The sequence below is a fragment of the Notamacropus eugenii genome, chromosome 3, assembly GCF_028372415.1.
Source record: "Notamacropus eugenii isolate mMacEug1 chromosome 3, mMacEug1.pri_v2, whole genome shotgun sequence".
In the NCBI taxonomy this organism is placed as follows: domain Eukaryota; kingdom Metazoa; phylum Chordata; class Mammalia; order Diprotodontia; family Macropodidae; genus Notamacropus; species Notamacropus eugenii.
The window spans coordinates 431,835,632-431,849,302 of NC_092874.1; the positions used below are offsets into that span (position 1 = coordinate 431,835,632).

At 46.5% G+C, this 13,671-nt stretch overlaps 1 protein-coding gene across 1 annotated transcript in view; it reads left to right on the forward strand.

Annotated features, from left to right (window-relative positions):
* PLXND1 (plexin D1) overlaps nucleotides 1-13,671 on the forward strand; it is a 201,455-nt gene that overhangs the window by 159,325 nt on the left and 28,459 nt on the right. The window contains exons 22-25 of the mRNA XM_072598409.1: nucleotides 209-321; nucleotides 1,764-1,871; nucleotides 3,704-3,834; nucleotides 5,520-5,718. Of these exons, the coding sequence (XP_072454510.1) occupies nucleotides 209-321; nucleotides 1,764-1,871; nucleotides 3,704-3,834; nucleotides 5,520-5,718 (551 nt within the window). The remainder of the gene's footprint in view (nucleotides 1-208; nucleotides 322-1,763; nucleotides 1,872-3,703; nucleotides 3,835-5,519; nucleotides 5,719-13,671) is intronic.

Sequence of the window (13,671 nt, forward strand, 5' to 3'; positions counted from 1 at the left end):
CAGTATTCAACCTGGAATGCGTGTGCAGACTGGGAATGCAACTGTCCAGAGACCGCTTGGTCCCCGACTGTACCCCCCTACCTGAGGTATCCCTGCTGTCCTGGAGGCATTGAATGGGAAGAAACCCAAGGCAGTCCTAGCTGGATAGGATGAAATCATTGCAGGGGGGTGTGTGGCTCATGTCTTTCCTGGGCTTCCTGACCAACAGGCTTTGCTGAACTGCAGACAGACATGACAGACCTGACCAAGGAGCTGAACCGAAGCCAGGGCATCCCCTTCCTGGAGTACAAGCACTTTGTGACCCGAACTTTCTTCCCCAAGGTCAGAAGCACCTCTGTTCAGAGCCTGAGTCCTCCTTGAGGCCCCCAGTGACATGGAACCTCAAACACACTCATTGTTGCTCGCCTTATGGTACAAAACAGTACATGGCTGTGCCATGCCTGAACTGGGTGACCTCACTTTTCTGAGTCTCAGTATTCTCATCCATCAAATAACCACAGTAAATACTAATATACCACCTCCACAGGGCTATTGAGAGGATGAAATGGGATGAAAAACACTTTCATTTTCTGTAAATGAGACTAGTTGATCTCTAAAGTCCATTCATCTCTAAATAAAAAACCTCCAGCCTATGACTGACTATAGGTGCTACTTTTGTCCTCCACTTGACAGAGGAGGAAACTGAGGCTCAAAGAGGTCAAGTGACTTGCCTGAGATTGCCCACATTCACTAGCAGCTTAGCCCTGGCTATTTCCTCCTTCTCATGCTTCCCCAGATGATGCCTTTTTCCAGTGGACTACATGATTTTCCAGGCTGTGGCCCAATGGAAAAAGTCATGGCATACATGTGGAGAAGGCAGCCAGTCCCCAGGTGGATGAGTCTTATCTTCCCTCCCCAGATATTCCTTCAGCCATCCCGACACCAGGGTAAATCCCTGGGGTGGATGATTCCTATCTACTTGCAGTCTGTTTGTGCCTATGCCCTGGGTAGGCTGTTTCCTAGTTTCCATGCTCCACCCCAGAAATGGCCACATCCCTACCCTGTTTGTGGATGAGATGCATCCAGCCCATGGGCCTCCCTCCTCCTGGTGTCCATTTGGCAGCACCATCTGCTGTCTGCGCAGCATCAGTGAGCCCAGTGTTTCTGGGGGCCCTATTGGGTGGCTGCCTCTCCTGCTAGTCTTTCCTTTCCCTTGCCTGGGCAATGGTAACTTTGTTCAACTGCCTTTGGGAAGGTAAAAGGTGAGCTCAGGAAAACTGACACTTCATTCATACCCCAGGCTGCAGAGTCTGTAACAACCCTTCATTGGGGGGTGCTAAAGCAACCTCCCTGCTTCCCAGATTTCCAGGTGGTTCATTTTACTGAGCTGGCAAGATGGTCCCCTTCCCCCCAGCCCCATGCTTGGAAAGTATTACCACTGGAAAGAAACACCAAGTTTTTCTGGTTGTTTGTATCCTAACACATCCTTTAAGAAAAACAAAAGCCTTCCTCATTTCCTTCCTCCAAAGCAGCCTGGAGCTCTGGTGTTCTGCTTAGAGAAAGCCAACAAGGGCTGAGGGGCTGTTGGAGAAGCACCCTGGACTGAAGGGTCTCTGAGCTGGCCCGGTCAGACCCACAGGCCAAAGGAAGCAAAGCTCTGCAGAGGCAGCCGAGGGCTGGCAGAGGATGGAGGTGGAGGGAGGATTTTTTGTTCCCTCCTCGGAGTGTGGCTTACCACTCCATGACTCCCTCCCATACCTCCCCTGGTCTTTCTTTCTTTCCAGTGTTCTTCCCTCTATGAGGAGTGCTACATTCTGCCTTCCCAGCCGCTCAACTCCCAGGGGGGAGCTCAGGTCCAGGAAACTCATCCGCTGCTATTGGGGGAGTGGAAAGTGAGTATGCCAGACACAGCCACTGCACAGAGACCTGGGAGCCCCATGGCTGGGGACCAGATCCTCTCCAATGCAGACAGTCATTTCCTCTTCTGTCCCCCTTAGAGACTTCAGAGGCGCAAAGGCGTGAGATTTGTGTCCCTCAGCCTTCCTGTTGGACTTCTTATCTCCCTAGGATTTCAGGGAACTCAACCCTCAGCCCCCTCCCCTTCCATTCTCAATCATTCTTGGAGGAGGGGGTCAATGGTGAGGGATGGGGGCAGAGAGAAACACATAGCCTAGGAGAGAGCACACTTAAAGCAGCCTGCATTGCCCATCACCCCCTAGAGCAAACCCATTTATTATTGTTATTTCTTTTTTTCCTCTCCTTTGGCGAGACACTCGGGGTTCAGTGACTTACCGAGGGTCGCACAGCTAGGAGGTGTCACGTGTCTAAGGCCAGATTTGAACTCAGATCCTCCTGACTCCTGGGTTGGTGCTCCATCTACTGTGCCACGTAGCCACCCCTATTATTATTATTTCTAATGATAAATCTACTGTTCGTCAGATGGCGGTAACCAAACATTTCACTTCTGTATATATATGGTTCTACCCTGGGCTGGATCATCCTTGTTATCTCTTTGTCATTGTTGGATTCAAAGCCAGAGGAACTGGGTTCAAATCTCACCCTCGCCAGTGTACATGCTGTGTGATCTCATCACTAACCTTCCCGGCCTCATTGCTCAAGGAGACTCCAAAGGAATGTAATATGGTGCCATCTTTGCTTCTTGGCCCCAGCATCCTCACAGCTCCCTGTACTTTGTCTGGCTGACCTTGGGGTTCAGGTCCCAGAGAGGCTTTCTCAATTTGTATACTCAATATAGAGGTGGTGATGCTTTGGGCAAGCTGTGACCTTGTGGGACGGGGTGGGGAGATGGCAGAATTCTCACTGCCTTGGGTTCCTTCAGCACGCTTGGGTGACATTAGTTGTCCCTGTGGTCTTAGAGTCACAGAATATTAGAAATGCAGGGATCCCTTGATTTACAAATGAGGAAACTGAGTCCCAGAGAGGTGAAGATGGAGCCTGGATTGGAACCTGTCTCTTCTAATTCCAAATTCAATGGCCTACCCATAACACGTCATGACTAGAGAATCTGGGTTCTGGCCCCACCTCAGCCACTTACTGTCTGTGTGATCTGGGAAGTCAATTTAACCTTTCTCAGCCTATGTCTATGAAAGAAGGGGGTGGAATTAAGTCATCTCTAAGCCCTTCTACAATTCTGTATGCAAAGGGATTGTGGCATATGTGCCATTTCAGACCTCCATCACACTCGTGGATTGTGCCATCTTAGTAAACTGATGGGTTCTGCCCATGTACCATTCCCCAAGTACATATGGTTTTCCACCAGTGTTGTGACATTGGTATCTGTTAGCATAGTCTCACTGAATTCATATGGCAGCTAAACTCTCTGCCTTCTGCTGCCCCAATTGTACCCCAAGGTAGCTTCTGCACCTCCTGATCCCTGTTTTACTTCTGGCTGCAAGTGGCACCTGTCCCAGAGCTAAGAGATGGTGGGCCATGGGAGGGAAGCAGAGAGGAAAGGAGAGGAGAGGGGAGGGGAGAGGAAGGGAGAGGAGAGGAGAGGAGAGAAGGAGGAGAGGAGAGGGAGAAGGAGAAGGGAGAAGAGGGAGGAGAAGGAGAGGAGAGGGGAGGGAGAGGAGAGGAGAGGGAGAGGGAGAAGAGAGGAGAGTGAGGGGAAGGACAGGGGACAGGAGGTGAGGGGGGTGGGGGTCTGGCCTAGGGAGGGCCTTCACCACCCGTGACACCTTCCCTGACCCTCCTTCCTCTGCAGATCCCTGAGAGCTGCCGGCCCAACATGGAGGAAGGGATTGCCCTGTTCTCCACCTTACTTAATAACAAGCACTTCCTCATTGTCTTTGTCCACGCCTTGGAGCAGCAGAAGGATTTTGCCGTTCGAGACAGGTCAGTGCTCTGTGGGGGTCAGTTCTCTCTGCTCCTCCTCGAAGCCTTAGTCATCCTCAGCCTTCCTTCCTGTGCCTCATGTTCCCCAGAAGTAACAGCTATCTTGGCCTGGCTAATAATCATTATTATAATAATAGATTTCTCCTCCCCTGCCTTTCTGTGGTCCCATTGAGCTTTAAATTCTGTTAATTCCGGGACCTAAGAGATTAGGGAGGTAACTCTGGAGAGAGGCATGTGAATGGCATTGGATGCATTAGCCTGGTAGCATGGAGAGCCTGGAATCCTGTTGTAGAGTCTTAGTTCACATATGGCCAAGTCCCAGTAATGGGGGATCCCATCATCCCCGACATGTTGCACAGTGTTCTTCCTGCCCTACCTTCCATTTCCCACCTTTATACAGATTATCTCAAGCCTAAAAGTCTCTTCCTCCTAACTCTACCTCACAGCTCCCTACATGCTTCCTACAAGAGGCTTTCCCTGATTCCTACACTTGCTAATGCCTTCCTACCCCAACAAGATCACTTTGTCTTTATATATATTCTGTGCTATGTGGCATGGTGGAGAGTTGACCTCAGAGCTAAAAAGAACTGAGTTCAAATCCAGCCTCTGATACATACTGACTGTGTAACCCTAGGCAAGTCATGGTGCTCCAAGTCATGGTGTCCAACTCTAATAGAAACAAGGGAGCCCTGGGTTCGAATTCTGCCTTAGGCACTTCTCTCTCAGCCTGTTTCCTCACCTGTAGAATGGAGATAGTGATTGCCCCAGATCCCACAGTGTTGTTGTGAGGCTCAAATTAAAGTGTGTGTATGTGTGTGTGTGTGTGTGTGTGTGTGTGTGTGTGTGTGTGTAAACATACAATATTTCATTTGAGCCTATGTTGGTATATAACACACTTCTGTAAATATATATCACTTTGGAAACCTTCAAGCTCTGTAAATGTCAGCTGTCATTTAGGGTTCCTTATGGATGCTCCATACTTAAACTTAGTTTTAAAATGTAATATTTCTTGTTGTTGTTCAGTCCTGCCTCCTTCGGGGTTTTGCAGAGATACTGGAGTGGTTTGCCAACCAAGGCAAACAGGGTTAAGTGACTTGTCCAAGGTCGCACAGTTACTAAGTGTCTGAAGCAGGATTTGAACTCAGGAAGATGATGCCTCCTGACTCTAGCCCAGCCCTCCATCCATCTAGCTATACTTTATTGTATTTTTATCTATTTTGCTAAATTTTTCCCAGTTGCACTTTAATGTGGCTGAAGTTGCATTCAGGATTATTTGGGTTTGACACCTCTGCTCTCAGCAGCTTGCTGAGAAGGTGGCAGCCTGCGTTCCTCCTCCAGGAGTCCCCATATCACTGACCAGTTCAGCGCTTAGCCCAATGTTTCGCATGTGCTCACTTGGATATATGTCCCTTTGCCTCAGCAAAGGAGAGCCTCCTTCATGGCTCCTGAGGGAGATCAGCTTTGCTCCCCTCAGCCTTATTTGTTACTGTGACTGATCTTTAGTGGAAGGAGAAAAGGTAAATGTTTGTTAATAGAGGAAAATAATCAAATGCCATTCAAAAGCAAGGATGTAAGCTGCCTGGAGACAAGAGCTGTTGACATTTAGTCTCAGTGTCCCCATTGTTTGACCCCATAATTCATCATTGCCATTGAACTGAATTAGTTACTGGGCCCCTCACCCTCAGGTGCAACCTGGCCTCCCTGCTCACCATTGCTCTGCATGGGAAGCTGGAATACTACACCAGTATCATGAAGGACCTGCTTGTGGACCTCATCGATGCCTCGGCCTCCAAGAATCCCAAGCTGATGCTTCGCCGCACGGAATCTGTTGTGGAGAAGATGCTCACCAACTGGATGTCCATCTGCATGTACAGCTACCTGCGGGTAAGGGAAGAGTCCAGAATGGGAGCACTCAAGGCAGTGCCGGGCATGGAAGTCAAGCCTCTTTTGGGGCCTGTGGAAACTGCTGCAGCTGTCAAGATCTTTGAGTCTAATTCAGTTCAACTCAATTTAATTCAAGAGGCTTTTCCCAAGTACCAGCTATGTGCCTAGACTTGTGCTCAGTGCCTGGGGAGCATTCCAGAGAACCTGCAAGATGGGGTCCCTGTCCCTAAAGAGCCCACACAATGGCAGGAGGGACAGGGTAAGATAATAATGGTGCCTATCCTAAGTTCCAGAGAAGGCTAGAGGAGGGGAAATCAGTATGTGTTCATGTGGTCAGTCGGTAAGAGGAGCTAGACCTTGAAGGTAGAGTTTGGATGGTTGTAAAGAAAAAGGGAGGATGTTTCCAGTTTGGAGGAATGAAGCAAATGGCCCCCTGGGCTCTGCCCTCCATAGGCCTCATCTGGAGTATTGGGCTTAGTTGTGGGTACCATGGTTTATAATTGGAGAACAGCTAATATGGCGAAGGTCTTTGGGTTTGTGCCCTAATGTGACATTTAGTTAAAGGTACTAGCAGTGTTCAGGATGGAGAAGAGAGGGCTCAGGGGTCCCAATGGCTATATTCAAGTGTTTGAAGGGCCTTGATGTGGATGGGAGGGATCAGACTCATTATGTTTGGTCCTGGGGGCATAACCATGAACAATGAATAGAAGAGGAAAAAGAGGCCAGTTAGACATTTGTCCCTCACCTGGAGGGTGGCAGGCTCCCCTTCCTCAGAGGCCTTCATGGAGAAGCTAGAAAACCAATCGTCAAGTATGTTATTGGGGGAGGGGGAATTCCATCTGTGTTCAGTATGGTCCTCATGTCTGAGATCTCTTCCAGCTCTGAATGGCACGGACAAACATCCCGAGATGGGGAAATAAACACAGTATGTGTATGCTGTGAAGCATTGTGTGTAGGGGATAAAGGATCAGCCTTCAAGTCAGAAAAACCTGATATATACTGGCATATGCAAGTCCTTTAAGGTCCCTATACCCCCAAAAGCTCTCCAGTACTCTAAGATACAGAAAAATGGCTGGTCTATGCTGGTAGAAAGAGTTCTCTTACCAGCAATTTTTTTTCACTGATGGAATCACAGCTTTGGCCCCTGTTGTATGAGAGTGAAGAGATCAGATGCTGGAGGAGAGGGTTGGTGCAAGGCAACAGGAGAAGACGCAATTGAATGGCTAGGTTAGGGCCAGACAGGGTAGGGCCCTGGATTGGACTTGATCCAGAGGGTACTGAGCAGCTATTCAATGTTCTTGAGCAGGGGGGTTGAAATGATGAAATTAGTACTGTAAGAAGATTCATAAATGATACAACTCAATCTCAGAGCATCATAAATGAGGCATCTCTGGTCTACCACCGCCCTCAGAGAGGAATTGTGGCTGTCAGTCTGTGGGGTATCCATTACAATGACTTAAATCCTTATAACTCTTAAAAGTTTACAAGATGCTTTCCTACTCCCAACCCTCCAATGAGCACAGAACTCTGAGGACAGTTGTGGAAGCACTTAGCACTGAAAGGCACTTACAGGGTCATTAAGGCCCTTCATTTTTACAGGGGGAGAAACTGAGGCCCATAGAAGGAAAGTGATATGCTCAACTCATTAACCCAATGCTGGGACTAGAACTCAGTTCTCCCGATGATCAGACCAGTAAGAGTCACAGAACAGTTTCTTTAAAAGGAAAATTATTATTATCCCCCATTATAGGAATAAGGAAATAGAGGCTCAGAAAGGTTGTCACTTACCCACGGGGGAAGAGCTAGCCAGTGTCAGAGCCTGGATTTGAACCCAAGTGTCTGGACACCAAGCCTAGCACTGTTTCTGTGATACCACAGTACTGTAACCTCAGAAACAGAAGCCTAGGGAAGCTTCTGTTCTAGGGATATGAGAAGAGCTAATCTCCAATCCACGATTCAGCAAGAAATGGGTACTTTGGGGCCCGTTGCACAGGCTGCTTTCCGGGCTTCTGTGGCAAAACAGCCAGAGTCCCGGGCTTGGCTCCATGATGGCTGATGCAGTTTGGGGGAGTGAGCACCCTGGTTACCCATGATGCACTTAGCATGCTTCATGCAAGCAGCCTGGGCACCCTAGGAACCCCTAGATCCAGAACTGGTCTAGAACTGGTTAAAGTTGAATCTATATTAGCTCTGTCAGTGATGAAGACTGTGGAGTGGGGGGAATCAGAGGCAGTGCTGGGCTTGGTGTGCTCTCTGTACCCTGCCTTGGAGGTCAAAACTGTAAAAGGCTTGTGTCCTGGTGGGGACAGACCCCGACACACATTGATGTCCCCTCACTCAGGGACATATGCATGTACTGACAGCCATGCACACATGCTTGTACAGCTGCTCATATACTGACACAAAACACACATGTAACATAACATAACATACACTACTTATATGTTATATATAATTAGATAACAGTAACATAACCCACAATTATATCTTATACATAAGATATAATTATAGATAAGATATGGTTATTTATTATCACATCTAATATATGGCATTTTATATAATTCTATATTAGATAATAGATGACTCTCTTATCTATGATATATAGAATATAATTATATAATATATAGTATAGCCATATATTATATATAATTATATATGATACATAACTGTATGTCATATATAATTATATATGTAATTACATGTTATGTTGTATTATGTTTTGTTACATGTAATATATGCATGATATTCCAAAAGTCAGTGCAGTTATAAGTTTTAATAACTTAAATATTATTATAATGTCAAGTTATTAAAGCTTTAAACTGCATTGAAACTTTTGGCACATCCTGTATACACACAGAGAAGGTTACACACGTTGGGGTCAGCTTTAAATTTCAGGAGTCAGAAGACCTGGGTTCAGATTTCTAGGTTTGCTACTTCCTGGAGGTTTGACCTTATACAAGTCACTTAACTCTCCTGAACCTCAGTTTCCCTCTCCCTAAAATCATAGGGTTGGAAAAGATGATGCACTTTTAAAAAAATACTGAATTTGGAATAAGAGGATCTGGGTGTGAATCCTGTTCTGACATTGTAACCTCAGGGAAGTCATTTTCTTAACTATAAAATGAAGGGGTCCCAGGATGGCCTTTGAGGTCCCTTCTAGCCCCTGATCTCTGGTCCTAGGATCCTTCCAGCACCAGTCTGCAGTTCTTTGCCTTCTGAGTCTGGAAGGCCTCATAGGCAGCTATCTTAGAGACCACCTGGACCCAACTCTCCTTAAATAAGCCCAGAGAGGGCAGTGATCTGTCCAAAGTCACACAGCTGGCTAGTGTCAGAAGTGGAAGAGAACCTCAGGCTTCCTGAATCCCATCCCACATGCTGTGTCTTCCTCCTCTCTCTCATCTCAGCAGACTCCCTAGAAATTATTTAATCTGCCTGCATACATGCACCTACAAAGTCAATGTTCCCTTCCTATGGGGGACAAGAGAATAGTCTGTAGCATTGGCTGTGAAATCTGTAAGCCCACCCAGGCCCTCCATCTCATTCCTACACTTCTCCTCTTCTTCTCATTCATCTAGGTGGCAGAGTGGACAGAACTCTGGACTTGGAGAGTTCAAATCCTGCCTCCAGCACTTACTAGCTATGACCCTAGGCAAGTCACTGACCCTCTCTCGAGCCTCAGTTTCCTCATCTGTAAAAATGGTGCTAAGGTTGTTGTGAAGATTAAATGAGATGGAGAATTCTGAAGCATTTAGCACAGTGCCTGGCACGTAGTAGGCACTTTATCGATGGTCACTATTATGCATTCAATTCAATGAGCGCTGATCAAAATGATGCCTACTATGCACCAGCCCTTGGAGATAATTAAAGACAAAAACCTGAAAACAGTACCTGCCTTCAAAAAGCTTACATACAAACACATAAGTAGATAAGGAAGTAGAAGATAACATGAGGAGAAAGAGTTTCACAACTCACTACTAGAGGGAATAGGAAAGATTTCCCATAGCAGGAAGCCCGCAAGCCAAACCCTGAAGGAATTCTAAAAGGCAAAGTTAAGTAGGGAGGGCTTACCAGGCATGAGGAGACAGCCTAGGCAAAGGTGCATAGGCAGGAAATGAGACACCCTGCTCAGAGAACTGTAAGTTAGCCAGTTTGATAGGTAGGGTCTATTAAGGGAAGGTAATAGGCAGTAAGTCTGGGGAGGGTTTTAAATGCAAACTAAAGAGCTCATCTTTCATCTTGAAGGCAGTAGGGAGCCACAGATGGTTCCTAAGTAGGGAAGTGTGACATGGTGAGACCTGTCCTTCAGTCAGGTTATTTTGCTAGCTGTGTGGAGGGTAGGTTGAAGAAGAAAGTGCCTGAAAACTTGGAGTCCAACCAAGAAGCTGCTGCAGTCATTTGAGAGAGAAGAATTAGGGGCCAAAGTAGGATGAGCAGAAAGGAGAGGGCCCAGTAGAAGTTCCCTTAGTGCATCTCCCACTGTGACAAACAAGATTCCCATATGCCCGCCAGAAAAGGAACAAGCAGTTACCACAGCAAAATGGGGGAAAGCATGTCCTCTAATTCCCACATGCTAGGCTGGTGTCCTCACCCACCTGAACGAGCTAGATGTGTTCGAGTTTCCCAGGAGAGCCTTGGGACAAGGGCCCACCATTGAGGCTGGCTTCATTGACGTAATTCCGACAATGCAGGGCCAAGCTGAGTGTCTCCAGTGATGCTCCGTCTCCCACCTTGTGCCCATCCCTAGGCCTCGCCTGACTCCATCCTCTGCCAGCTCTCTCTCTTCTAGGACATTTGTGACCATGAGGGCTTGCTTTTCATTCCAAAGTGATTCTAGTTAATCTTGGCATCTATTTGAAACAGCTGTTTCAGGGTCCCTCAATGGTAGAGTGGAAACAGTCCAGACCCCAGAGCTGTGCCTTCTGAGTTAATGTAATGTGACACAGACATTTGTTTTATATTAGTGTTCTGCTGGCCCACTGGCCCCATCGCTTTGGGAAAGAAGGAAAAAATGGAAGACAAATATTTCTCTCGGAGAGGAGGGAGACTAGATTTTCTGTTAATCAGAGCGGAGATACTAATGTTAGATCATGAGAAGCCTCTGAGAATCCTAGAATCTTGGATTCTAGGACTTTGCAGCTGGAAAGCACCTTAGAACACAGAATACCTGATTTAGAAGGAACCTTGGAAGACAGAAATGCTAACATATAGGATGTAAGGACTTGAAGGAACCTAGAACCTAGAATATTAGAGCTGATAGAAACTTGGATCATAGAAATGTTAACTCATAGGATGTCAGAACCGGAATATAGAATATGAGAGCTGGAGGAGACCTTGGAACACAGAAACATTAGCACATGGAAAGACAGTCCTGGAAGGGAACTTGGGGCATGAAATATTAGAGCACAGAATAGAATATTAGAACTGGAAAGAACATTGGAACGCGTAATGTTAGCACATAGAGTGCCAGAAATGAAAGTGAACCTTAGAATCTAGAGTATTAGGAGTGGAAGGATGCTAATATATAACATAACATACTAGCAGGTAGAATCATGAAACAGCAAAGATGCAAGGAATCCGAAAGATCTCATCATCTTATAGCCTCATTGTACAAATCAATCAGGGGATCAATCAGTAAATATTTATTAAGCAGCTCCTTTATTAAACACAGGAAAACATAAGAGTCCCTGCTCTCAAGAAGGTGATAGAGGAGAGTACTGAGAAGCAAAGAGATGAACTTAATGATTCATGGTCAGATACATAGTCATGCAGCAGAATCGAGAGTAGCAAAAATATTTTCTAGGAAAATTGGCCCAGAGTCTGGGCTCAAATGCAAGAGAAATTCCTGGGCTAAGAGATGGAATCCTTCGTGAGTGAGTGGTCCTACTGAGCTGTTCATTAGACTTTTCTTCTTTCAGGGATGTTGGTTCTTCATGATCTTGTGGCCTCTTTGCCAAAAGTCTAAGCAATTTGGGCTTACTGTCTCTCTCTCTCTCTCTCTCACCACTTCTTTGTTGGGTAGGGAAGGATCGGGGATATAATCTCTACTTTGTGGGTGAAGAAGGGACTGACCCAGGAAGATAGAGTCTGGGCTAGAATCCAAACCCTTGGGACCCCCTCTCTCCCTCCCTCCGTATCCATCTCTGCTGATGTCTCAAAGCTGGTCTTGTCAGTACGCAGGTCAGGACTGGTTCTACCCCTCAGGCTGATTACAAGCATCATCAGAGCAGGAAAAATCAAAATTCCCCAATGGGAGAGTATTAGGGGAGGGAGAAGGCTGCTCCTGTGGGCCCTCCAACTGTCTTCTCAGTCACCTAGCATACTAGTAGCTACCATGTTTGTTCTCAAGAACCAAAGAGGAATCAAGTTACATTATGCTATGGCTTTGGGGCATGGTTGATTTTAGGGCCCAAAAGAACAAACCTACACAGCTGCCTACTAACTGTGTGACCCTAGGCAAGGCATTTCACCTCTATTTGCCTCAATTTCCTCAACTGTAAAATAGGAATAGTAATAGCATGGACCTCAGAGAGTTGTTGTAAAAATCAAATACTATTTCTAAATGCTAAAAGCACTTAGTGTGGTGCCTAGCACATATCAGGAGCTTAATAAATGTTTGTTGACTAAACAACCTTTGACCGGCCCATCTGACCGAGTAATTCAACAATGGCCAGCCAAAGAGCCCATCAGTATCTGGGGATGTCCCTAACAGGCAGAAGTGGAAGCTAAGCTTGGAATCCCAAGGGGAAATCCAGTGGAGCAGCAAGAAGGAGAGGGGCTTCCCATCAGGAATGGAAACTGTCCAAACCAACGTAGTCTTACCTGCCTTGAACTCCAGTGTAGCCCACATGGCCATTCCAAGGTTGGTTCATTTGGGGATGAGGCAGTCCCTTGGCGAGGAAGTGGTAGACTACAGGTGTAGAGTGAGGCATGTGTTCTTAGGTATGACCAATGTGTTGATTTATTCTGTGTTCTAACTATTATTATTATAACAACTCCAAAGGAGGATTCTATGGTAGAGGAGAGAGAAACTGGGAAGTGATAACAAAGTTTTAAAAAAAGAACATTCTTAAAGTTTGGTTTTTTTTAAGGCAATAGTGTGGCATAGTAGGATGTACATGAATCCAGGGGTCAGGAGGCTTGGGTTCTAGTCTCAACTCTGACACTGGCTCACTGTATGTATATGACTTTGGGTGATGAATCAGTTAGTAAGCCTTTACTAAGCACCTGCTAGGGACACAAAGACTAAAGAAACATTCCCTACCCTCAAGGAGCCTGTATTCTATTGGGGGAGACAACATGAATACATGTAAGTTTGTACAAAATTAACACATACAAAATTCATTCTCTCCTAAATATTTTAGGGGAGAGACACTAGCAGCTAGAAAAAGGCCTCACCAAGGAGGTGGTACTTGAGCTGAACCTTGAGGAAAATATTTCCTCCACTTTCAAAGGAAGAGTTTGGTGTTAAAGGTCCCTAGAGTCCCCTTTAGCCCTAGAATTCTAGGAGTCAGAGAGAAGAGGAAAGTCCCCAGGGGAAGGAAGATTGAGGTGGGACCTTGGGAATAAGCATAAACTTCCACTTACTGTAAGGGAAATTTAAGGATAAAGATCTGGCTAGGCCCCAGGGAATATTCCAAACAGTATGTCTGGCTCATTAGAGAGAACGAGAGGGAAAAACACTTCAGCTCATGAAACCTTTCCCCAAGTTGTGGTCCAATCGCCATCCAAATGCTGCCACCCATCCTGGAGCTCCCATCGTGGGGACAGTGTCTGGCCACACTCAGACCCCCGTGTGACCCACAAGTACCCCTGGGTCCCAGCCACGATACCAGACTTAGGGAGGAGAGGCCAAGCCTGGACTGTCCTGGAAAACAGAACTAAGCAGCTGAGATACTGATCTCTCCCTGTTGAATCCCCTCCGCCCCCTGCCGAATCAGCATGGTTCGTGGTTAG